Source organism: Ictidomys tridecemlineatus, chromosome 2 (assembly GCF_052094955.1).
Source record: "Ictidomys tridecemlineatus isolate mIctTri1 chromosome 2, mIctTri1.hap1, whole genome shotgun sequence".
In the NCBI taxonomy this organism is placed as follows: Eukaryota; Metazoa; Chordata; class Mammalia; order Rodentia; family Sciuridae; genus Ictidomys; species Ictidomys tridecemlineatus.
The window spans coordinates 73,414,297-73,439,432 of NC_135478.1; the positions used below are offsets into that span (position 1 = coordinate 73,414,297).

General features: G+C 46.2%; 1 protein-coding gene and 2 long non-coding RNA genes across 10 annotated transcripts in view; 2 read left to right on the forward strand and 1 right to left on the reverse strand.

The window, feature by feature from the left end:
• Positions 1–4,711: 4,711 nt before the first annotated feature.
• Positions 4,712–25,136, reverse strand: part of LOC144375158 (uncharacterized) — a 31,488-nt gene continuing 11,063 nt past the window's right edge. The window contains exons 2-4 of one of the 7 annotated variants that reach the window (XR_013434635.1): positions 10,961–21,858; positions 9,045–9,882; positions 4,712–8,299 (exon numbers count right to left, since the gene is read on the reverse strand). This is a non-coding gene — a long non-coding RNA (uncharacterized LOC144375158). Of the gene's footprint in view, positions 8,304–9,044; positions 21,859–25,136 lie in introns of all 7 variants that reach the window. The other 6 variants (XR_013434633.1, XR_013434632.1, XR_013434631.1 and 3 more) reach the window with 6 other exon arrangements.
• LOC101964591 (glutathione S-transferase theta-2B) lies at positions 6,850–10,131 on the forward strand. Of its 2 annotated transcripts, XM_005334467.5 has the most exons (5): positions 6,850–7,054; positions 7,668–7,755; positions 9,026–9,176; positions 9,262–9,435; positions 9,760–10,131. In XM_005334467.5, exons 1-5 carry the CDS (start codon positions 6,850–6,852, stop codon positions 9,967–9,969), a joined length of 828 nt encoding a protein of 275 aa, XP_005334524.2. In that variant the 3' UTR covers positions 9,970–10,131. The 2 variants fall into 2 exon arrangements, with proteins under 2 accessions (XP_005334524.2, XP_077894999.1); XM_078038873.1 differs by lacking the exon at positions 9,760–10,131 and having other exon boundaries at positions 9,262–9,648.
• LOC144375160 (uncharacterized) lies at positions 15,323–22,233 on the forward strand. Its single transcript, XR_013434639.1, has 3 exons — positions 15,323–15,446; positions 17,165–17,354; positions 22,032–22,233. It is a non-coding gene; the product is annotated as an uncharacterized LOC144375160 (long non-coding RNA).

The following is a 25,136-nucleotide window of genomic DNA, read 5'->3' on the forward strand; positions in this document are numbered from 1 at the left end:
CTTGTGGCTGGGGAAATTATGCATGTGCTGTGTAACTCCAATGGGAGAGGACTTTGAAACTTTGTGCTTGGTTCTCTGTACTTTGCTCCATGTGCTATTTTGCTTTTTGCTGATTTTGCTTGTAGTTGTTTGCTATGGTAAACATACTCATAAGTATGACTATGTGAGTACAAACCACTGTGAGAACAAGTCAGCAGTGTGAAATCATTGAACCCAGAGGTGGTCTTGAAGACCCTAAGGCAGAAAATGGCCTATTTCCAGACATATTCCATCTACAGCTTAGAAGCGTCCTTTGCTCATTACCACGTTGCACTGTTAAACCAGGAACATAGAGTGAATCTTACCAGAGCAATGAGGAAAAGTGACACTGGGGTCTCATGTTAGGAAAATAATGTGTGTCACATACAAAGGACAGAGGATAAATCTGTGCCTATTTAGGAAATCAAATATAATGATAAATTAAATATTAATAAACCAAGGTCATACATCACCTTGGTAGAACACTGGGCAGCTACTTAAATTACAAATAAATACACTATACAGCAATATGGAAAAAGGGCACACAAAATATTGATCAGAATAAGGTATGAAGAAGCTGACATCAAATCAGGCAATGTTTTTGGTTATTTTTACAGATATTTTGAAAATTATGCCTCATGACACATCTGTGAGAGTAGGAATTATCATTTCATTTGACAGCAAGAGATACCAGAATTTAGAGGAGTTAATGATATATTGAAAGTAACACAGATAATGAACAACAGAGTCAAGATTTTAAACACAGCCCAGAGGGGCTGAGTTCCTGTGGATCAAAGTCCTCAGTGAACCCCAGGATAGAATTTACTTTCCAAATAGTGAATTTCCTAATTTTTGCAATCTGGACAGGCTGATAATTTCCCAAACTGGGCTGGGGTTGTGGCTCAGCATTAGAGCATTTGCCTAGCATGGGCAAAGCCCTGGATTCGATCCCCAACACCACATAAAAATAAATAAAGAAAGATATTGTATTCAACTATAACTAAAAAATAAATACTAAAAAAAAAATTTCGTAACCCATCAAATAATGATTCTGATTCTTCCTCCCCTCGTCCTCCTCTTTCCTCCTTTTTCTTCTTCTTCTGCTTAATAGATTTTCCTTCAGTTAATCTTTTTTTTTTAAAAAAAATCTCGATTTTCAGTATAAACAAGAAGAAATGAAGCTGCATCTTCAACATTTCACTTGGAACTCTCCTCAGCCAAAAATCCAAGTTCATCATTTCAATTTCTGCCTCCCATACAACTAGAGGACACAATTAAGCTAAGAGTTTTGCTTGTATGTAGGTTCCCCTTCTAAGGAATGATTCCCTTTACTCCAGCATCCAAAAACATGTTCCTCATTTGTTCTGAGCCCTTATATTTTTTGTTTGTTTGTTTTGTTTTTGAAAACAAGGCCAGAGGGCTGGGGTTGTGGCTCAGTGGTAGAGCACTCTCCTAGCATGTGCAAGGCCCTGGGTTCAGTCCTCAGCACCACATAAAAAATAAATAAATTAAATAAAGGTATTGTGTCCAACTAAAATTAAAAAATAAATATTAAAAAAAAAGAAAACAAGGCCAGGGATCCACCCAGGACCTTGTGCATGCTAGGCAAACACTTTTCCTCTGAAATAAACCCCCAGCCCTCAGCTGTGTTTTTAGTGTTCATGTTTTACCAATAGTCTGCTTATGGTGACTTATTTATGCCCTAGGCAATACAGGCTTTCTCTACTGCTTCTCACTCCTCTGGAACCCTCCCAGGCAGAGTCTGTAACATTCATATTTCTACTAATAGTCTGTACAAGGTAATTTAGGCTTTTTGTATTAAGGGCCTCAAATCTTTTCCAGCCTTTCCCCATCACCCAATTCCATACTTACATACAAGGGTTTGTTGATTTGTTTTCACAGCAGTAGCCCATTTTCTGTTGATAAAATATGTGTTACTTCTCTGTAGCTGGCACGATAGATTACCACACACTTGGTGGCCTAAAATAACATAAATTTATAATCTTAACAATTTTGGGGACCAGAAGTCTAATTTATTTCACTGGTGCCAGCAGGGTCACTTGCTATCCAAAGGCAATAGGGAAGCATTGGTTTTCTGACTTTTTCCAGTTTTTTGAGTTGCATTCCTTGGTTATAGCACTTTCCTCCATTTTCAAAACCAGCGATGTAGCATCTTCAAAACTCTCTCTGCTTCCATCTTCTCCCGTCTTATGTGTCAAATTTCCCTCTGATTCCTTTTTATAAGGACACTTACAGCCTGGCATGGTGGAGCATACATAATCCCAGTGATTCCAGAGGCTGAGGCAGGAGGATAGCAAGTTTGAGGCCTGCCTCAGCAGCTAAACAAATTTAATGAGACCCTCAAAATCAATCACTCACTCACTCAATCAATCAATCAATCAATCTGAGGATGTAGGTCAGTGGTAGAGCACCCCAGAATTCAATCCTCAATATTGGAAAGAAAAAAAAAAACACTTGTGATTGAATTTAGGGCTCAATTAGATAATTTAGGATTTCATCTTTATCTCAGTATCCTTAACTAAATCACTTCCGTAAAGTCTCTTTAGGTGTAAAGGCAATCTTCACAGGTTCCAGAGTGTTATGCTTTGGATATGAGGTATCCCCCCAGAGCTCCTATGTTAGTGTAGGAATTTTTGGAGATGAAATGATTGGATTGTGAGAACTGCAACCTAATCAGCCTACCTGGGTGTGAATGGTCTGAGCAGTAATTGTAGGCAGGTGGGGAGTGACTGGAGAAGGTGGGTCACTGAGCTGAGCAGCTTCTCCCTGTTCACCAGGCCCTTCAGCCATGGTCTGCCTTACCCCTGGCCTGAAGCAATGGAACTGGCCCAGATGGACTCAACATCTGAAACCAGAAGCCCAAATAATGTTTTCCTCCTCTAAAATTGTTGTTTGATGATATCAACACAAAGCTGACTAACACAGGGGATTAAGACCTGGATATCTATTCAATCTATTACAGGGAGGAGATGTTCCTCCCTCTGATGTGTTTTGAATTCATCCCCCACAAAGAATGTGTTTAAAAACTTAATCCCTGATGGAAGAACACTGATAGGTTGGGCCTGATGGGAGGTATTTGGGTCATGAACACACAACCCTTAAGAATGAATTAATACTAATATTAGAAGAACTTGAAGCTATGACTTCAACTTCTTGCCCTTGCACACACTCTCTTGTTCTCTCTCTCTCTCTCTCTCTCTCTCTCTCTCTCTCTCTTTGACCTTCCACTTTTGTCATAGGATGATACAGCAAGAAAGCCCTTGACAGATGCCTATCCCTAGATCTTCTCAGTCACTGAAACTGTGAACCAATAAATTATTATAAGTTACCCAGTTGGTAGCATTTTGTTATAGCTGCACAAGACAGACTAAGACATCTTGCTTACATTAGTTGGGTGCTGGGCCAGCTTCTTCTAGAATCCATGTCTTTCCCTGCTTCACTCTTCAACAATTGTTCATAGCAAAGACGTGTAATTGTCACATCACCTTCCCCTGTCGCACACCACTGCCTTTGAATTTAAGGTCTAGATTTTAGCATTCCCTCCCCTTCGCCCATCTCTTCACTTTCTGGCTTAGCCAAGGCTTTTCCTTCTCCCCAGTCTCTCCAGAGGTGAGGGGACAGCAAGCAGTTGGCCACAAGAGACCACCTTAGGCTGCTGGCTTCAGAGATTTCTGGAGTTTGGGGCCTCAGAACCAAGTTTCAGGGGGCAAGGGGCAGGTGAGTGATGCATAGATATTGATAACCTTGCAATGAAGCCATCTGACACCTGATAAACAGGAGAAAAATGTGTATAAGAAGGAAGACAAGGATAAAGCAAGAGGATTTTTAGGTCAAGACTCAATATTTGTAGTGGGGGAAAGAAGGAGAAAGGTTAATAATCTTGAGAACTGTTTGCTAATCTTGTTCCCAGAATGTGCTGTCCTCAACTGCAAACTGTTTGCTAATCATGTTCCCAGAATGTGCTGTCCCCAGATGCCAAACTGCAGAAAGTAACTTCCCTCCCTGCCCTCTCCAGGAATGTATATAAGCTCTGCGTAAGCTGTTCTCAGGGCTCTTTGCTCTATTCAAGTGAGCTCTGAGCCCCAGCATGCTGGACCCCCAATAAACCCTTTGCTGTTGCATGAGACAGTCTCTTGGTGGTCTCTTCCTCTGATGCTCACTGGACCTTTACAAAGGCCATAGAGGGGAAGAGGTTGAAGGTAGAGGATTGTTAATGGTTTGAATCTGGAATGTCCCCCAAAGTCTCATTTGTTCAGAATGATTGAGTCATGAGGACTCTAATGTCTTCAGTGGATTAATCAATCCATTGATGGCTAAATGGACTATTGAGAGGTAGGACCTAGTAGAAAGAAATGGCCTATTGGGGCATGTTCTGGAAGGGTTTCTTTCTGACCCTTTCTTCTCTTTCCCTCTTCCTCCTGGGTGTCACAAGCCAAGGAGATTTCCTCCACTACACACTTCCACCATGATGTTCTACTTCACCTCAGGCCCACAACAATGGAATTAACCAACCATGGACTGAAATGTCTGAAACTGTGAGCCAACATAAACTTTTCCTCCTCTAAGTTGCTTTTGTTAGGTACTTTGGTCACAGCAACAAAAAGTTGAATAACCTAATGTTATAGTTGAAGCTTTGTCCCGGGGTTTCATACTGACTTCCAGGCCACTCATGTATAATCAAATCAAGCCTTTATTGAAGCACACCGGGGCAACTGTCTAGAACAAAAAGCTGTTCCCATGATCAGCCTTGAACAATTGCAAGGGCACTTCCTTATAAGCCTGAAAACTGCAAAAGGGATGTTCGGGGGTGGGGGGTCTAGCCAATGCAAGCAAGCCAGGTTACAGAAACAGGAGAGTGCAGTCAAGCGGCAGGAAGCCTAACTAAACACAGTTAGCCCAATCACTCCAGTTACAGAAACAGAGCCCCATGACCCTAGTTACAGAAACAATGCCCATTAGGTAGTTTTGTGTTCTTAAAGGTTTCTGTAGCAAAAGGAAAAGAACATCTTGCCCCAGTCATGACCCTTCTACTTGGCATGGTTGTTTTAGAGAATGGAGTCACAAAACAAAATGGAATCACATTTGTTTTTACTGTTACACTAAGAAGAGACAAGCTAAGTGGCCAAGTGAAGTCCTTGCCAGGGGTACATGGCCAAGGGTAAAGCATAATTAGGCACCTGAGCCTGAAGGTGGGAGGCCCTATCACTGTGGACAGGGTCCAGAGGAATGCAGAGGCCCATCAGCTTATAAGCCAGGTGTGATTATGAGAAGTGACCATCCCAAGGAGAGCCTGCCTATCAGAATCTGCATGGACTAATGCAGGAAACTCTCAAAATCTTCTGGGACCAAATCAGGTCCTTTAGTAGACATAAACTTCTATTTGGCACATTTACTCTTCCAACTTCCCTCCACACAAGATGAATCCTTAGCCAATTAGAGCTTCTGAAGCTTCACCTGGAAGTTTTTTTGTGTTTGTCAGAATTATTTTCTGTGGAAATTCAATGCCAACTGGTTTAGACTCAAAAAAGAGCCCCCCGCTCCAAAAAAAAAAAGAAAAAACATTGGATTTCCTGCAAACATTCAATCCTAGGAGAGTAGAGGTATACAGGACACCGGAAGAACTGCAGTCAGAACCTTCTCCTCACTCCCAAGTTTCTTTTTCTGTGTGTTAGCTTCTCCCTCTGGGACCAGCCTGCTCAGTGAACTCTGGAAATGTCATTGGAGGCTACCCCAGCCCACAGTTATCTCTCCAAAGGGACTGCCTTTCTCCTGAGTTCCAATTTCAAAATTCCTGGGTAAATCAGGCAATATAGTGTTCACCTGCAGTCCCGGCTATTTGGAAGGCTGAAACATAGTCTGAGAGCATAGGGAGAACAGGATCTCAAATAGGAAAACAAACAAACAAACAAACAAACAAACAAACAAACAAACAAACAAAAAAACCACAACTCCCAGGGAAGTGTTCAGATTCCCGACTTGGGTCATTGACCAGAGGGGAAAAGATACTCAGAAATAATCCGCTAAAATCAGTGCCCAGCCAGGTACTATCACTGTGGCCCTTGGGAAGATGGGAGGGTGGGGTGAGGAGAGTCAGGAAGGAGAGGTTCCTGTGCAGTCATTCTAGCCTGTCCCCTGCTTCTTGGTCTTTCTGACCCCATCCTGTCCCTGCTCCAGCTTTCTGAGCACAGCTGCTCTGCTGGGGAACCATGGAAAGTAGAAAGTTCTTCCATAAGGCAAGGTTCCCACCAGGCTGGGACACACCTGCACAGGTGACTCCCTACTGAATAAGCTTTAGATCCCTTCCAGCGACACCTGACAGCTGGGAGTGAAAGAACACATTTCCCCGCCCCTTGCCTCCATTCTTCCTTTCGTTGCGGAATCCAGAAACAAAATTCTGAAAGTAACCTCTAAAGTCTGGGCCCTGGAGATTTTCCAGGAGGACAGAGCCCGCCCATTTCCATTTCCAGGGTTCCAGTGAGGTTAGCAACTGGGGTTGGGTCCCTGGTACTCGGGGTGGCCAGGGGTGGGGGTGGGGGGAAATAAAGCCTCTACTCTCTATCCAAAGCCTTGCTGTCCCCGAGTGCACCCCCACCACGTCACTGCACAGTATCCACAGTATCCCTCCAACTTGGGCCTTCCCTTCCTCGCCCAGCGCCCAGAATGGGTCCTCTTCAGGAATCTGGTGGCGGAGCCAGGTCAAGCGGGCGAGGAAATGACAGACCTGACACAGAATCGGAGCGGGCGTAGACAACTGCCTGGGTGGAGCGGGATGCGCCCCACTGACAAAAGGGGCGGGGTCTGGGCCCTTATATGTCGGGGGCCACCCGGAGTCTCCCTGTCCTGCTGCTCCAGAACACTGTCTCCGTTTTCCTTGCTGTCATCGCTGTCCGCGCCAACCCCGCCATGGGCCTGGAGCTCTACCTGGACCTGCTGTCCCAGCCCTGCCGCGCTGTCTTCATCTTCGCAAAGAAGAATGGCATCCCCTTCCAGCTGCGCACGGTGCACATTCTCAAAGGTGGCCCAGGAGCGACTGTCAGCATGTTTGCAGACCGGGTGCATCCTCAGGCCCAATGCCAGGCTCCTCCCTGAGCGCCCTCCACCCTCCCAGTCTGTACAGCAGCCACTTCTCCTTCAGGGCCGCCTTCTACTGGGTGGCCTTGGACAGGTCCCAAGCCTCTCTGAACTTTAGCTTGCCCTGCTGCAAAGGAGGAGGAGGAGGATATTTTCTCCTGTGTGGAGTAGGGAGAAAAATCACAGGAGTTTTCAGATTTCCTATATTGAAGGCACTCATTTAATCGTTGAGGCCTTGGAAGAGCTGAGCCACCCACTGTGCTGCCCCTCCTGTTTACCCATCACCTCCCCATCCCTGCTAAATAACTTTTCTTGACGCACCCACAGCACCTGGCTGTCCCTGGAAGGCAGGGAAGGGAGGCCATCCTCATTCCCAGGGCACCAGGCTCAGCCTAGGAGGCCCAGAAAGGGGGGTGGGACTGATAGGCCCTCTGGCTACAACCCAGCCCCAGTAGGACCTTGGTTGGAGAGAAAGAGGGAGGGTAAGGGGTCCAATTCCTGCCCCAGCCCCAACATGTTTTTTTTTTTTTTTTTTTTTTTTTAAACTTCTTCCTCAGGGCAGAACTGCAGCAAGGAGTTCTTGCAGATTAACAGCCTGCAGAAGGTGCCTGTGCTCAAAGATGGTGACTTCATCCTGACTGAAAGGTGTCTTCCTTCCCTCTCTCCTAATTCCTGAGCCTTCCAGCCTCTCCCACCCCTCCTCTTGTGGGCTCTTGCAGACCCTGTGGGGCAGTGAGGGAAAAGGTTGAGGGAGAACAGGATCTGTTACTAGGGACTGACCCACCCTGTCCCTGCTTCTGTCTATAGCCTCCTCTGCTTGTCCCTAGTGCTTCTCCACTCCCAGACTGAGGGGTATTGGAGAAGAGGTCAAGGAGACATTTGTCCACTGTTGGACAGAGAGTAGGTTCAACAAATGGAAGCTGGAAAGGATCTCTCCAGACTTTTCAGATATTCCCTGCCCCAGACTGCCCAAGCTGGCTCTGGAGACCAGTGCCAGGGCTTGAAGGCATAGCTCCTGCTGGGTTCTCCCATCATGCAGGAAGAGGACAAGAGGTCAGGGGACTATGAAAATAATGACTCCTGAGCATGGTGGCACATACCTGTAATCCCAGTGACTTGGGAGGTTGAGATCATGAGTTCAAAGCCAACCTCAGCAACTTAGTGAGGCCCTAAGCAACTCAGTGAGGCCCTGTCTCAAAATAAGAAATAAAAAGCGCTGGGGATGTTGTTCAGTGGTTAAACACCCCTGGGTTCAATCCCTAGTACTTCCTCCCCCCCCTCCAAAAAAAAAGCAATGGCTAAGGAACCTGTCCAAGGAAACCTGAGAATATGCTTTCCCTTCTGATTGCTGACCCATGCATGTGTGGATATTCAAAAGCCTCCATGGAAGCCCACTGTGTGTCTGCTCCATGCAGGATTCCAGGGGCCAAGAGAGTCAGTTTTCTGAGCTGTGAAGCCTTGGGATAATTTCATTTAACTGTCTGGAGCATTGGTTTCCTCATATACAAAAGGGAGAACAAGAGCCTCTACCTTATAGGGCAGATGCTGAGATAAGCAGGAAGCAGCCTAGACTTGTCCCAGAGAAAAGTCTTTGAAAGGACAAACAAGTCTGGCTGAGAGATGGAGGAAAGCGCTAGGGGTGTAGCTCTGTGGTAAAGCATTTGCCTAGGCACAAGGCCCTGGGTTCAATCCCCAGAACTTAAAAAAAAAAAAAAAAAAGAGGAAGGAAGGGATTTTGAGGTCAGGGTCAGGAAGAAAAGGAGAAATCAGAGAGGTGGGAATAGGGAAGAGTGAGGACAGAAGTATCCATCAAATGCAGAGAAGCCCCAAGGACCCACTGGGGGATGGAAGCAGCTGGGAGGTAAAGGTTCAGAGGCAGGGTCCTTACAGCCCCTCTTCCTATCCCTGTTTCCAGCTCGGCCATCCTGATTTACCTGAGCTGTAAGTACCAGGTAGCAGACCACTGGTACCCATCTGACCTGCAGACCCGTTCTCAGATCCAAGAGTACCTGGGCTGGCATGCATACAACATCCGAAGCATCTTTGGGGTGACCCTGTGGAGCCGGGTGAGGAGAGCCATCTGGAGATAGTCTCCTTCAGGGAACTGGGAAGGGGAAAGGTCACGATTGAGCCCAACCTCTTCCACATCAGGTGCTTGCACCACTTATTGGGATCCAGGTGCCTGAGGAGAAGGTGAAACGCAACAGGACCTATATGGACCATGCTCTGCAGCAACTGGAGTCCAAGTTCCTGGGGGACAAGCCCTTCCTTGTGGGACAGCAGGTGTCGCTGGCTGATCTCATGTTGCTGGAGGAGCTGATTCAGGTAGGAGATAGGCCAGTAGAGCAGTGGCTAAGGGCAGAACTCTTTCTATTGCCACTCCCACAAGTCAGAAATAATATGGACTGGGGAAAGCCAGGATTTGCCCAGAATCACAGAGAAGGTCTCTGGCTATACTGGGACCAGAACTTGACCTTCTGCTTCCTGCTTGGTGGTGTTACTCTGGCTGTTGTCAGGCCCTGGGGTTCACTTCACTGACCTGGGCCTCACGTAGAGGTTGGGGAAGGGATCATGTCCCTTACGTCTGTGCTGTGTTCCCAGCTCTGGGTCCTCAGTATCTTCACAACTTTCCCATCCTTGTCCCCGCAGCCCGTGGCTGTTGGCTATGATGTGTTTGTGGGACGGCCACGACTTGCAGCATGGCGTGGACGTATTGAAGCGTTCCTGGATACTGAGCTGTGGCAGGAGGCCCATGGCCCCATCTTCAACATTCTGGAACAGATGGCCAAAAAAACACTTCCTGTGCCCCCACCAGAGACCCAAAAAAATATGCTCTTTCGTATTTCTAAGATTCCTTGAGTGAATCGTATTTCTAAGATTCCTGCTTCTATGCTCTCCATCACCTGTGTTGTGGCCTTGGTGTTCCCTGTGCTTATTCTATGACAATTTTGTGTCATTCCCAGCCTGGAGTGCTCCAATCTGACTAGAATAAAGACTCATTCTGTTTTTTGCCCCCTTTTATATTTTTCTTTTTGTTCTAGTCCCTTGTCTCTGGCTCCAGGAGGAGCTCTGCACAGACAGAACATCAGGTGTGTTTGACAATAATTCTCAGGTGCAGCATAAATAACCAAATAAGAGACTAAATCCACAATATATAAAGAGCTCCTAAAAATCAATTACATGAAGGAAAACAGACTAAAAAAATTGGCAAACACTATCTGTGTTTTAAAAATAGTAAAGATTCTGGTGGGCATGATTGTGCCTGTAATCTCAGCCATTCTGGAGACTGATATACAACATAGCCATATTCTATCTCAAAATAAATTTTTTTTTTAAAAGGGAGGCTGAGAATATAGCATCCTAGCATGCAGTACTGGGGATTAAACGGAGGCCCTCGGTTTAATCCTCAGTACTAAAAAAAGACTGTGAATAAGAAACAAAGAATAATTGCTTTTATTACATTGTTCTATTATATGTATGGGATAAAGTTTTGTCCCATTGACCCATATGATTAACTAAAGAAATCTCACAAATATCAAACTCCATATAAAACTATTAGCAAGGCAACAAAATATTAAGTAGCCAATTAGAATTGCAGACTATTACAGGATGATGATGATGTTTCACAGGACATACTAGTTGTTTTTGAAGTCTAGGAAACTTGAAAGATTTCTTTCGACAAGCACTAGTCTTCTAGGACAGTTTCACAGTAACAGCAAACAGTAGGATTTATACATGGTTACACAAACCTCCATGTGTATCACACCAGTTATTTTAACAGAGAGAATTCAATATAAAGAATTAGTATCCAGGGCTGGGACTTTTAGTAGCTCAGTGGTAAAGTACTTGCCTTGCATGTGTGAGGTACTGGATTCGTTCCTCAGCAACACATATAAATAAAGATTCTGTGTTTTCATCTACAACTAAAAAAATTTATTAAAAAGAATTAGTATCCAAATACAGACAAACCAGATTATCACAGAGAGTATCACTGCAAGAAGGCCCACCCTTGGTCCCCATTCCTAGGACTAGGAACCAAGGAACGACATTGGAATTATGAAAACCTAGGTGCTAGAGGAGGGGCTCCTGAGAACTCAGACTTCCAAGAATGGTAATACTTAGACCCATGGTATCATCTCCTAAGAGTGCTCCAGCTTCTCAAGAGCTCTTCACAGGAAGCCATGAATACATTCTGGTAGGTGATGGTAGAGGTCACTGACAACCTATAATGGACTTCCTAACAACCTGCTATTATGCTCTTCATTACCTGTCTTGTAGCCTTGTTGTTCCCTGTGCTTATTCTATGACAATCTTGTGTCATTCCCAACCTGGAGTCCTCCAACCAGCAACCAAACTATGGCTGTACTGCCCTGGGGGTGGCTGGTGTGTGGCTGCCTTTTAGATGTAATTCTGGCTGCCTCTTCCTTTCAGAGATTCCTCGTACTTGCTCTTCTAGGCTTTTTCCTGCATCCCCCTGGGGTCGAGGATGAGTGGTGGCAGCCTGAACCTTTTTGATCCACCCTGTGTACTTTTCAGTTGTTTACAATTGGATGATTTTACTTTTAACAGACACTCCAATAAAGAATAAAAAAATAAGCAATAAAGTTAATCAAGACTCCTAATACCACTTCCTTAACAAGACTCCCAAAGCACAAGAAATAAAATCAAGAATTAATAAATGGGATGGACTCAAACCAAAAAGCTTCTTCTCAGCAAAAGAAACAATCAATGAGGTGAACAGAAAGCTTACATTTTGGAAGCAAATTTTTGCCACACACAAAAGTCAGATAGAGCACTAATCTCCAGAATATATAAAGAACTCAAAAAACTTAATGTCCCTAAAACAAACAAACCAATCAATAAATGGGCTAAGGATCTGAACAGACACTTATCAAAAGAAGATATATGTTCAATTAACAAATATATGAAAAAATATTCAGCAATTCAAGAGTAATTAGAGAAATGCAAATCAAAACTACTCTAAGATTTCCTTTCATAGATATTAAGAATACAGACAACAATAAATGTTGGCAAGATGTAGTGGGGGGAAGGCACAACCATACATTGCTGGTGGGACTGCAAATTGGTGTAACCAATCTGGAAACACTATGGAGATTCCTTAGAATCTTGGAAAGGAACCATCATTTGACCTAGCTATCCCACTCCTCAGCCTATACCCAAAGGACTTAAAAGCAGCACACTACAGGGACACAGCCACATCAATGTTCATAGCAGCTCAATTCACAATAGCTAAATTGTGGAATCAACCTAGATGCCCTGTAATAGATGAATGGATAAAGAAACTGTGGTATATATACCCAATGGAATATTATACAGCATTAAAAGAGAATAAAATCGTGGCATTTGCAAGTAAATGGATGGAGTTGGAGAATATCATGCTAAGTGAAGCAAGTCATTTCCAAACAAGCCACAGTTCGAATGTTCTCTCTGATAAGTGGATGCTGATCCATAACGGGGATCGGAGAGGCATGGGAAAAATTGGTGCTGCTGCAGGAATTCTTGGAGTGGCAGCGTAGTGTCCATCCACTCCCCTGCCTGGGTTGCTTTCTGGCCTCCTGCCTGCCTCTGATAGAATCATTCTTTGGCTTTTTTTTCAGATTCTGCAGCTGTCACCCTTCTCAGGTGCAGGTCAGGGTGATGTCCCTGCATCTTGTGCTATTGTCTGAGGAGTCCTTATCACTGGTGCATCCATGTCCAGCAGCCTATGACCCTTAGCTGTGATGAGAGGCATGACTGGTAGAATGACATGGGCAAGTGGAGGCTTTTTTAGGTAGAGAACAAACCCAGAAGGCCCATAACCCTATCCTGAGTCTCTGAGGCAGGTAGAGTCTCTGAAAATGTTACATTTGGAGTCCTCTTCAAGGAATAACAGACACAATAAAGACTTCTCTCTTGTCACCTGTCCTTGTCCATCCCCTCCATTGATTATTTTCTGTCCCTGATCTCACTCTCCACTGAATGAATGAATGAACAAAGGAATGGATGTTTCTCTGCTCTCTTCTTATCCCTATTTCCCCTTATTGCTTTCCTTTTTCTCTGGCTATTCTTTTCATCTCCCATTTCAGTGTGTGGCCCCAGATCCCTGATGGCAAATCTGGATGAGGAGCTGCCTGCATAGAGTAGATGCAGAGTCGATATGTTGGGCCCCAGGGTATCAGGCCAAGGGTTTCTGGCACTCCTGGGCATGCCAGATCTGGGACCAGCTTCCCATCACAAGTCTTGCTGGGAAACAGATGATTCTGCTGCACCTATCTATTTTCTGTTCCTGCCTGTCTGGGCTCCACATCAGCTAGTTCATGAAGGATGCTGATTCCTAGGGGGCTGCCTGGCCCTGGGAAAGGGCTCATGTTTATTGTGTTCCCAGTGACTCCTAGAGAGTACTGATGGCCCAGCCAGGGGTCAGACTTGCACGTATGTCTTGGTCTCTCACTCTCAAGAGCACCAACCATGGTCCCAGAATTTCTCACAGTGACTCTACAAACACTTTAAGAATGGCCAAGGATTGCATGGTATCCACCCACCAAGCTAAGCCATGTGCTGTTTCTGAAACCAGACATAGTATCAGCCCCATGCAAGCCACAAAACCTGTGAAAGAGTAGGGAAAGCATTATAGTCCGCGTGTGTGGGCCAGGAAGGTGTGGCCAGAGGGTGGCACCTGTTTCCTCAGGTTCCAGAGTAGGCCCCTGACAACTTCCTGGGAGGCCTTAGCTGGATTCCAGAGGACAACACCCTGTGAAGGAGGATGAGAGGCAGACTGGGAAGACTACCTTTGGAAGAACCAGTGACTGTTAATACCAGATTCGCGGGACCCCAGTAGACCTCCAGGAACCAAATACGATGCAATCACACAAGAGTCTTTATTGCAAGCTCAAGCCTGGACTCACAACCATTCCCAATGCAGGGTCCCAGAGAGTGTGCCCCGGTCCTTTGTTCAGTGAGATTTTATAGGTTTTGGGGAGATACTCTATGGGTCACAACATCACACAACAAATCATTCCATACTGTGGGAAAATCAAACATGTGTGATTAGCACATTCAATGGTGGGGACAAGTTGGGTAGGGGTGATTGGCTAGTACAAGAAGGGGGTTCGTTTGAACTGATTGGTTTAGGCCACGAGCGGTGTACATGCTAAACTACATGGTTTCCCAATATGTTATCAACCACCATAAATTACTTGGGGGTCATCTGGCATTCCAGGTATTTTCTGTCTCATGCTGATTGGAGGTTGCTAGGGGGGTTGCCATGGGTCCTCACCTAGCCTAACTGAGTCAGGGACACCTGGCACTGCAGACCTTTCCCATTACTTACAGACAAACAACTCAGCAGGTTGGGTATGTACCTAGAGTGCTCTGTGTGTTTTTCCAAGGACAAGGGTCACGCCCCCTTCTTTAGGACAGGCCTTGAGTTAGAAGCTGCTGTTATTTATTTATTTTTTAAAATGGAGTCACATTAGTTTCTCATGACCAATCCTCAAAGGGTGATACCCCTACTTCCATTCCAAAGGACAGGGAGGGGTGTTGGCCCAGTGGGCACTGGGTCACCAGCCCACTGGGTCTGGAGGAAGTAGGTTTTAGGGAGGAGCACAGAATACTGGACCCATTTTGGGAGAAGGGGCACTGGTCCAGAAGGGTGAGCAGCCAAGTCATGTACAAACTTCCCCTCCTCTCTGCCCTGGATTCCTAAAGGTGAACCCCATGGGAAAAGTGGCCCCCCCCTCAGGGATGGTGACTTCCTGAGGAAGCTAATGATGAGCTGGTACCCACTGTTGGGTGTGTGGGAGACACCCCACTGAAGTTAAGTTTCTGACTCTCATGGGATCCCTTACCCCTACCCCTCCTCGCTGAAGGGCGCCAAATTCAAAAATTTTCTCCACCAACCCCTTGGGACACAGTGTCCATTCCCCCATTCCTGAGTCACCCTGCCAATCCTCACCTGCCACGTCACCTATGCAACCCTTCTTAAGTCAAAGCTGCATGCTCTCTGCCTTCTTCCTCTCTGCCCTCTTTCTCTTCTTTCTCTTTCTCTCTGCTCTCTTCCCTCTTCCTCTCTGCTCTCTGCTCTTTTCCCCTCCTTTCTTCCCTTTTGGGAAAACCCCAATAAAATCTCTTGGTTGAATCTCTGTCTCAGGTGAGTCACTTGCCTTTCGCACACCTTGAGCCAGCATCAGGCTCTGTCACACTTCTAGGGCTCAGGATGTTGGGAACAAGTAAAGGGGATAGAAGAGAGCTGATCACCCCTGGCCTGCAGATCTTTCCAAATTACTGGCAGCCTGCCCAGCTCAGAGACAAGGGCTAGACCCAGGGGCCACTTAAAGGTAAGAGCCTGGAGCCTGGAGCCTGGCTAGAGCCTGAGATGGCTAGAGCTGCAGGCTGGAGGGGGGCATAGGTCAACTAGCCAGATCTGGATAACTTGGAGCCAGTGGGCAAGTTCTGGGCTGAAGGTTAGTGCCTCCCTGAATGTCCCCAATATATTCGTTCAGAGTCATAAGAGCTAGGCACTCCCAGGGTCAGATTGCACTTTGAATCCCAGCTCCCCACTTTCTGTTCTCTATGTCCTTGGGCAGGTCAAAGAGCTTTGTGCCCTAGGTTTTCCCTCTGTAAAATGGGAAAAGAAATGTCACCACCTAAAAAAAAGAGAGAGAAAGAAGAAGAAGAAGAAGAAGAAGAAGAAGAAGAAGAAGAAGAAGAAGAAGAAGAAGAAGAAGAAGAAGAAGAAGACAACAAACAGAAATATCACCACCTCACAGATATTGCCTTAGGATGGAAAATGGATCCCAATGCTAGAAATCCAATGTTAGAAATCAAGAAAGCAGATCCTCTGAGCCCCTCCCTCTGGCCTGAGGCACTAGGAAGGGAACTTGGAGACTCTCTGGACATGGCCCATGTGGCAGAACTGCCTTCCTCACACTGAATAGGAAACTTGATACCAAGGAGCAAGGCTTGGACCCAGAGGGCAAGTTTGGGCCACAGCTGGGAGGGAAGGCTGAACTATGAGCCTTGAGAGGAACTGAGTTAGATATAGAGGAATGGAGTGATCTGGGGAAGATGCTTCCTGGAGAAGCATGAAGTTGTGGGGAGGTTCTCTGGAGATGGAGTTGGGGAGAAACCTGGTCAAATCACCCTGGGTATGAGCAAAAAAGCTTTCTCCATCCTGATAGGGCATGGAGAATATCCCTGACTTCCCTGCCTCCATTCTGTCATCCTTTTATACTTGAGCCACAAGTATGAGCCAGCAGCATACAGAGACTCACTGCTCAGAACTGCAGGCCTGTGTCAGCAGGTACCTGGTATGTCAGCATCCATACAGATGCCAGAGACCAGTGTCTACCTGTGCAAGGTGAGCCTCCTTGGCTCTATTATGCAGCTGGGGTAGGAGCCAGGACCCTAGAGCAGTAGATACCTGTTGACACACATACTGCCTCATTTCCATTGTCCTGGGCAGATAATCACCTATTCATCAAAACACTTTCCCCACTGAGTTTGAATGAAACCTCAGAATCCTGAACACTCAGTTCAGGAGGCATCACTAATCAATGGTGGCAGGGAAGAAATAGAGAGGAAATTGTTGGTAAAGATGGTGCCCAGAGTACTTCTCTTCTGGGAGCTCAGGTCTATGATACACTGAATGGCGAACGAACGTCACCTCCAATCCCTGTGAATGGCGCAAAATTTGAATGGCGCTTCTCCAATCCCTGAAGTGGCGTGAACTCTCAGCCAATGAAGAAGTAACAGCCCACTCACCTTGCTCCTCCTCGTCCTGCGTTGAGCCCATAAATATCAACACCCTGTTCATGTTCACTCTCTTAATCTATCTCTCACTTTCCCACTCTCTTACTATCCCCCTCTCCTCACTCTCTCCTCTTCCTCCTCCTCCTCTTCCTCCTCCTCCTCTTCTTCTTCTTATCTCTCTCTCTCTCTCTCTCTCTCTCTCTCTCTCTCTCTCTCTCTCTCTCTCTCTCTCCCTCCCTCCTTCCCTCCCTCCCTCTTCTCCAACTGGCCACTAAGGTCCTGCTAATAAAATCTCTTTTGACAGGTAAACAGTTGTTTTGGTTTGTTGAGTTTATGGAGCTTTTTCACCTTTCCTTACATTGGTGCCAAAACCCAGGACGGGGATCCAAGTCGCTCAAGGTGGAACCCCATTCCCATACTCCGAGCCCAACCATTCCTGACGTAGTCTACTCCTCTGATCACCTGCCTGACATCCACCATGGGCCTGCAGATTGGTGAGTTCCCCATCCCATGAGTGCCTGAACCCTAACTCACCAGAACGAGGGAATTGGCCACTGAGTGCCCGGCAATCCCTCCCGGTGTTTTAGGGGGGAACATACCCCACCCAGACTCATCAGGGTCACAGTAGACCCTGGGCACTTGCTAGGACACCCCTGGAAATCGACCGCCTGGGACAAAGGATTAATTCTCCCTTTCTGACTCCTCCTTCTCTCCTCACTCTCAGCTCCTGTGGATGGGTTAGTGCAATTGCTACAGCCCATTTCACCCAAGTTCTGCCTCCATTTCTCCCGGAACTCCGTTCCTCCCAGAACTCCTTCTGACTCTTTCATTCCAGTCGAAAAATTGTCCTGACATCAGGTTGCCCATGGCCCTGGCCCTATTTTGGCCTCACAGATCACACTCCACAGGTGACGACCGGGCAGTGCCCTCTGTATTTCCCCGCGGTGGTCAGTCATTTTGGGGACACCCACTTGATCCTCCGTCTACTCTTGAACTTCCAGGAAGCTCATTCCGGCCCAGGTTTTCTCTCTCTCTCCCTCTCTCACTCTTTCTTTGACTCCCATCTTGCCCTTCCATCATGGGAAATTTCTTGTCCCTCCCAGCCGATTCTCCCTGCAGTGCCTCTTAGATAATTTGAAAACCTGAGCCTGGCCCCTGATATTAAACTGAAAAGGCTCATAAAATTCTGTACCCAGGACTGGCCTACATACCCTTTAGACAACAAAAAAGTTTGTCCCACGTGTGGGTCTCTGGATCCCAATTTATTCTGGGAATCTTTTAAATTACTGTGACCCATCAAATAAGTGGAACTAGATTCCCTATGTGGAGGCTTTTTCCCTGCTTCCATCTCATCCAAATCTCTGCACCCAATGCAAGCCTCAACTAGCTACTCCTTGTTCTCAAGCCTCCTTCCTCCTCTTCTCCATTCTCTGCCTCCACACCTTCTCCTCCTTTCCTCTTCTCTGCTCTCTACCTCCATTTTCAACCTGGCTGATGAACCGTCTCCATACCACTCTCCCCCGCCCTCAGCCCCACTTTCCCCACTTTCATCCCCTCCTACTCCTCCTCTTCTTCCCAACACTTCTGCACAAACTCCTCCCACTTCTGTTCCTTCCGCTCCATCCCTCCACCTCAGTTTAGTCCACCAGCCACCCACTCAGCCACCCGTTCACGCACTAATACAACACCTAACCCACAAGTCACCACATCTCATCACCTGACTCAAATTTCACATGTTGTGGCCCCCCTTCGGGAGGTCGCCAGGCCAGAGGGGATTTTAAGGGTTTATGTTCCTTTTTCTATGCTTGATCTTTCTCAAGTAGAAAAAAATTGGGATCTTATACTGCAAACTCTGTCTGTTATATTAAAGAGTTTCAATACTTAACTCAAGCCTATAGCCTCACCTTTCATGATCTCTATATGATTCTGTCCAATACTCTTCCTCCCTGAGGAAAGGAGAAGGATCTGGGACCAGGCTAGGGCCTATGCAGACCAGGTTCATCAGAATAATGCCCACAATCCCCTAGGGGGAGGTGGTCCCAGACCAAGACCCCCATTGGGATTATAATGACCCCCAAGACCTGGGATGTAGGGACTACCTTGTTACCTGTCTGATAGCTGGCCTAAAGGTGGCAGCACAAAAGACTATTAACTTTGATAAACTCCAGGAAGTCATCTAGGAGAAAAATAAAAATCCCTCAGCCTTCCTAGACTGACTAACAAAGGCTTTCCTTCAGTACACTAATTTGGACCCTGAATCCCCAGATGGGAGGCAACTTCTTATGATCTATTTTTTCTCACAAAGCTACCCCGACATCTAGGCAAAGCTAAAAAAATTAGAGAGGGGACCCTTGACTCCTCAGACTAAGGTGTTGGCCGTGGCCTTCAAGGTCTACCACAACAGAGATGAAAGAGCTAAACGCCAAAAATGCCAGATGTTGGCCAGATGTTACAGGGCTCCTTCCAACCTATGGAAAGGGGGACACAACAACCCCCACAACGAGGACCCTCTAGGCCCTGATTCCAACCTATGGAAAGGGTGAGACAACAACCCCCACAATGAGGACCCCCTGGGCCCTGCTTTAAGTGTGGTGATGAAGGACCTTGGGCTAGGGCTTGCCCTAACCCCAGGGCACCACCCAGACCATGCCCCAGATGCTGACATCTGGCCACTGGTGATTGGACTGCCCCAATTCCTGGAGGGGAGCTGAGGTCAGTCACCCCACCAGTGACTTGCTGGGCCTAGCAGCCAAGGATTGACGGGGCCCTGGGTCTTCTGTTCTGACCTATTCAATCACCAAGCAGGAACACAGGGTGGTTATCCAAGTGGATGGGCGTCCCATAAACTTCTTGGTAGACACTGGGGCCACATTCTCCTTTCTGAGAGAGTTTTGGGGGAACTTCCTATCCCTCCAAATCTCCTATTGTTGAGGTAGGGGGTCAAACCATCATCCCACGCAGAACTCTTCCCCACACTTGCTCCTTATCCGAGTTCTCCTTTTCACACCATTTTTTGGTTATGCCTCAGTGTCCGGTCCCCTTGGTGGGAAGGGATATATTATCCATCTTGAAGGCATCCATAACCTTACCCTTATGGTCCTCCCCTACTTATATCTGCATCATGGCTTTACTTTCCGACCAAGAAGAGACTTTACCCCTTTGTGTCTGGTGTGGAGACCCCAATGACCACCAGAACACACATTTTCCCCTCCCCTATAAAATAGTAGATCCAATTGTATGGGACACTTAAACCCCGTCCTCTGCAAATTGCTCTCCCGTGGAAGACCCTAACCACTCCAAACCAGGCCCAATACCCACTGCCAACTACCAGTCTTAAGGGACTAAAGCCAATCATTCAGAGCTTACTAAGAAAGGGGTTTCTCCATCCCTTGCAGGAACCCCCACAATCACCCAGATTTACCTGTGAGATATCCCCAGATATTTACCTGTGAGATAGCCCCAGCTCTGTTTTTCAGTCACGCACCACCCTCCATCCCATTCCAGAGAAGAATGTTCATAAGAATGGGCCTCCCAATGGGATCTAGGAACCGACAGCAACACAGTACACCCACACCCTTTTTAGACTTATGTCTACTGGCCTTATATCTGCTAACTCTCTTTCAAACTGTAGTGTAGGGAAAGTTAAACCCTGTACCATCTTGTCCCCAAACTGTAGCCAAACTCCTCCTAAGAAGGGTTTTAAATTCTTTAATGAAACCCTTCCAAAAGACTGTTACCAGGGTGATCCCCAGGCCTGTGAACACAATAACAATAGATACTGGGAGGCCATTAGGAAAAACCCAGGCCTGGCTCCACCCACACCATGCCCAAGTGGCTGGACATTCAATAGGAAGAATTGCTGGAAGAGGACTATTGATATACCCAATTGGCTGCCTGATTTGGTTAAGGCAAAAACAGTCAAATTACTTCTTCTCTCTCTTAAACTTGTCAATATCTCTCTCAGTCTTTTAAAGTCTACTAATATTACAAACTATGTACAGGGATGTTGGCTGTGTTTGCAGGCTAAAACTGAATACCTGGTAAATAGTTCTCAGGCTGCGCTCAAGGAGGCCTCTTTAACTCAAGACACCACAGCCAAACTCTCAGGTGTCCCTCTCTACAGGCTGCTCCATTATGTTTTCAGTCATCAGGAAACATACCAGTAGGAGACTTATCTGAGAAGCAATGTCAACAAAAAACCTCTCTACCAAAAGGTAGTAAGGCCCACTGCCCACCAGTCTCTGAAGCATCACTCTTATGTGGGATGACTGTATACCACTGTCTGCCCCCTGACTAGGCAGGCACATGTACTCTTGTTCTATTATTTCCCTATGTAGACATAAATCCAGGAGACACAGAAATACCAATCCCCGTCATGACACACATAAGACCCAAATGGGCGACCCAATTCATACCTCTCCTTGCTACTTTAGGAATTACAGCAGGTTTGGCGACAGGTACAGAGGGTTTGGCTACCTCCCTCACATACTATGATCAATTGTCCAAATTGTTCATAGATGACCTCCAACAAGTGACTGAGTCCATACTTACCCTCCAAAATCAATTAGATTCCCTAGTGGCAGTAGTCCTACAAAACCCAGAAGGCTTAGATATACTCACAGTGGAGAAAGGAGGCCTCTGCCTGTTCTTACAGGAAGAATGTTTTTTTTATGCTCATCAGTCAGGGATAGTGAAAGATAATATGAAACAACTACAGGAACAACTAGAAAAAAGAAAGCACAATTGGCACAACACTTCTATCGGGACCTCTTCACAAACCTCATCAGCTGCTGGATTCTACCGATACTGGGACCTCTAGTTGGGGTCTTTTTATTTTGTACTTTCCTTCCTTCCTTGCATTTTTAAATTCCTTCAAGGACAAATTAACAAAATCTCTAACCAAACTTTCAATCAGCTCCTCCTCAGGGATTACCAGTTACTTGCCAACGAGCTGGATGACACTCATGTCCACACATCCCAAGAAGCCTCCACCAAGTGCTGAAAGATGAAGATGCCAAATGACAACTCCACCGAAGGGCCATCTCTAATAAATAAGCTCTGGGTTTTCAGCTTTATATGTTCTAATCTGCCTTCTCCTGGGCATAGGCTTTTTCTATCAGCCCTACAGACTGGACAACATGACAGAAATTAATGCTCTTTTTTTTTCATAGCCACAAGGCACGTTCATGGACTTCTCCCCAGAGGAAATTCATGCCTTCAACCCATGGATATGGGGCCTACTGGCCATCCTTCTCCAACCATCCTTCTTCATCCCTCTAAATGACACCCCTACTCAACAGGAAGTTGCCAGATGGAGTACGGCGCCCCCAAACAAAAACAAAAAAGGGAAGAATGTTGGTAAAGATGGTGCCTGGAGTGTTGAGAGCCACAGCCAAAGGGGCCCCAGCAAACTTCCAGCTGCCAGCAAGCTTCAGACTGCCCCAGCAACATCTAGCTGATTGGCTCCTCTGCGGTGATGTTCATTGGGCTGTTTCCCTGCCCTTCAGACTGCCAGCTGATGATTGGCTCACAGCTGCCCCAGCAACATCTAGCTGATTGGCTCCTCCACGGAGCTGCTCATTGGGTGACTTCTTTGGCTCTGCCCACGCAACCCAGCCAATCGGCCTCAAGAGGAGGAGGATTGTGGGAGGTTGAAAGGCTGGTGTGGGAGAGAGAGGCTTGTGGAAGCCGGTGGTGGCAGTTGGGCTCTGAGGGTTTTTCCCTGGAGCTGTTTTGTTTGGCGTTTGTAGTTCTAGAAATAAAGTTAGTTTCTTTTTGACAAGTGGCTCCTGATTTGTGCCAAGCCAGACTTCGGCATTTGGTGGCCCGTACGGGGAGCAACTGAGGGTAAGTAAACTGCTCGCCCCTGAGGGCAGGGCGAGAGGATGGGTAGCCATTCTAAGTTTACTCTTTTGTTTTGCTTCGTTTTTGTTTTAACTTGCCTGTCCCTGGAGATGAGTGAGAGGGAAGAAAAACCACTCACATCTGAGGAAAAACTATTTGCGTTTGAGGAACAGATAGGGAGAAAGGACGGATACATATGTCAGGAGGATAGAAAGGCTGTTATAATGATTTTGTGTGGTTCCCTTTTTATTGGATTCTGTCTCGGTTTTGTTTGGCGTCATCTTGTTGGGTTGTATTATAGTAGAAATACGGGATCAGCAATTAGTAAAAAACAAACCGAAAGAGTGTTAAGTAAATTGTTAGAGGAAGGAAGCTTCCCAGTAAAACCAAGAGCAGTCAGGGCATACGTTGATGTAATACAAGAATATAGCCCATGGCTTTTTAAGGAGGAGTTGTTAGATATATCACAATGGAACCATCATGGTGAAGATTTAAAAAGAATAGAAAAGAACTACCCAGGGACTCTGCCAGTTGGCACATTGTCATTGTGGACGTTGGTATCTAGTTTGCTTAGTCCAAAGCCTTCCGTTCAGACAGAGGTAGAGGAAGAAGAAGACATATTGATTCAAGTAGAAGAGGAAGTCTCTCAAGTTAGTCAGAAAGAGGAAAAGATTCAAGTAAAAGAGAAGGTCTTTCGAGATAGTGAGACAGAGGAAGGAAGTTTAGAGCAGAAAAATCTATCAGGGGAAAAGTTAAAACAGGTGACTGCTAATAAGACCCTTTTATTAGAGAGCGTAAGTGTCCAACCAACAGCACCGCCTCTACAGGAGACTGCTACTAACAGCATTCTATCACCAGAGGGCGTAAGTGTTCAACCAACAGCGCCACCTCTACAGGAGACTGCTACTAACAGCACTCTATCACCAGAGGGCATAAGTGTCCAATCAACAGCACCACCTCCATATGCTAAGAGACTCCCAACCCCCGCAGTTGATAGTTTGGATCCTGAGACAGGATCTCAAGTATGCCCTGTATTTGAGGTAGGAGGGCAGCGAACTTACCAGGGTTTAAATTTCAAATCAGTGAAGGAGCTAAAAGAGGCTGTAACAACCTATGGTCCTCAAGCACCCTTCACTGTAAGCTTGGTCGAATCCATTACCAACTTAAGCATGACGCCAGCAGATTGGGCTAGTTTGTGTAAAGCTGTGCTAAATGGAGGACAATACCTGTTATGGAAGGTTGCCAATGAGGAATTTTGCAAGGAGACGGCTAGTCGAAATGCAGCAGCTGGTTATCCTCAGAGAAATCTAGATATGTTGTTAGGAAAGGGACCTTATGAGGATCGGCAGCAACAACTTGCATATGATCCTGGTGTATATTTACAAATTGCTGTAGATGCAGTTAGGGCATGGAAGTCTTTACAAGAACCTGGAGGTTTACAAGGTCAATTATCTAAGATAATACAAGGAGCTAATGAACCTTACGCTGAATTTGTAGATAGGCTTATTCAAACAGCTACCAGAGTTTTTGGGAATACAGAACAAGCAATGCCATTTATAAAACAACTGGCTTATGACCAAGCGAATCGTTGGTGTAGAGATATCATTAGACCATGGAAACATGAAGATTTAAACACATATATTAAATTATGTAGAGACATTAATGAACAAGGGCAAATTGTGGCAGCTGCAGTAAAACAAGCTTTAGATGCCAGAGACATTAATGAACAAGGGCAAATTGTGGCAGCTGCAGTAAAACAGGCTTTAGATGCCAGAGACATTAATGAACAAGGGCAAATTGTGGCAGCTGCAGTAAAACAGGTTTTAGATGCCAGAGACATTAATGAACAAGGGCAAATTGTGGCAGCTGCAGTAAAACAGGCTTTAGATGCCAGGCCAAGAACATGCTACAATTGTCAACAAACAGGACATTTTAAAAGGAATTGCCCCATAGGAGGAGGGTTTAACAAAACTAGGTATCAAACAAGTAGAATACCGGGTATTTGCCCACGATGCCGTAGAGGGAGACATTGGGCTAATGAATGCCGTTCTCAAACCACCATAGAGGGTACTCCATTATATTGGGCTAATGAATACCGTCCTCAAACCACCATAGAGGGTACTCCATTATCAAAAAACGAACAAGGACAAGGTGTTTATCCACAATATCGTGGACAAAGGCATCGGGCTCCGTTGCCAAAAAATGGACAGGGGGCCCCAATGCTCCGGGGCCCCAAACCACAAATATACGGAGCACTGGAGGAACCCAGCAACCCCAGCAACCCCATCAGGGTAGTGCCCAGCACATCAGATCCCTCATCAGACAAACCAGAGGGAGCGCAGGGTTGGACATCTGCGCCTCCACCAAATCAGTACTAACTCCAGAGATGGGAGTTCAAATCATTCCCACAGGGGTAAAAGGACCTCTTCCCA

Coding starts and splice junctions, on each gene's coding strand:
- LOC101964591 (XM_078038873.1), top strand. CDS start 6,850: ATGTCGGGGGCCACCCGGAGTCTCCCTGTCCTGCTGCTCCAGAACACT. Junction 7,756..9,025: donor GACTTCATCCTGACTGAAAG/GTGTCTTCCTTC, acceptor CCCTGTTTCCAG/CTCGGCCATCCTGATTTACC. Junction 9,177..9,261: donor GGGTGACCCTGTGGAGCCGG/GTGAGGAGAGCC, acceptor CTTCCACATCAG/GTGCTTGCACCACTTATTGG.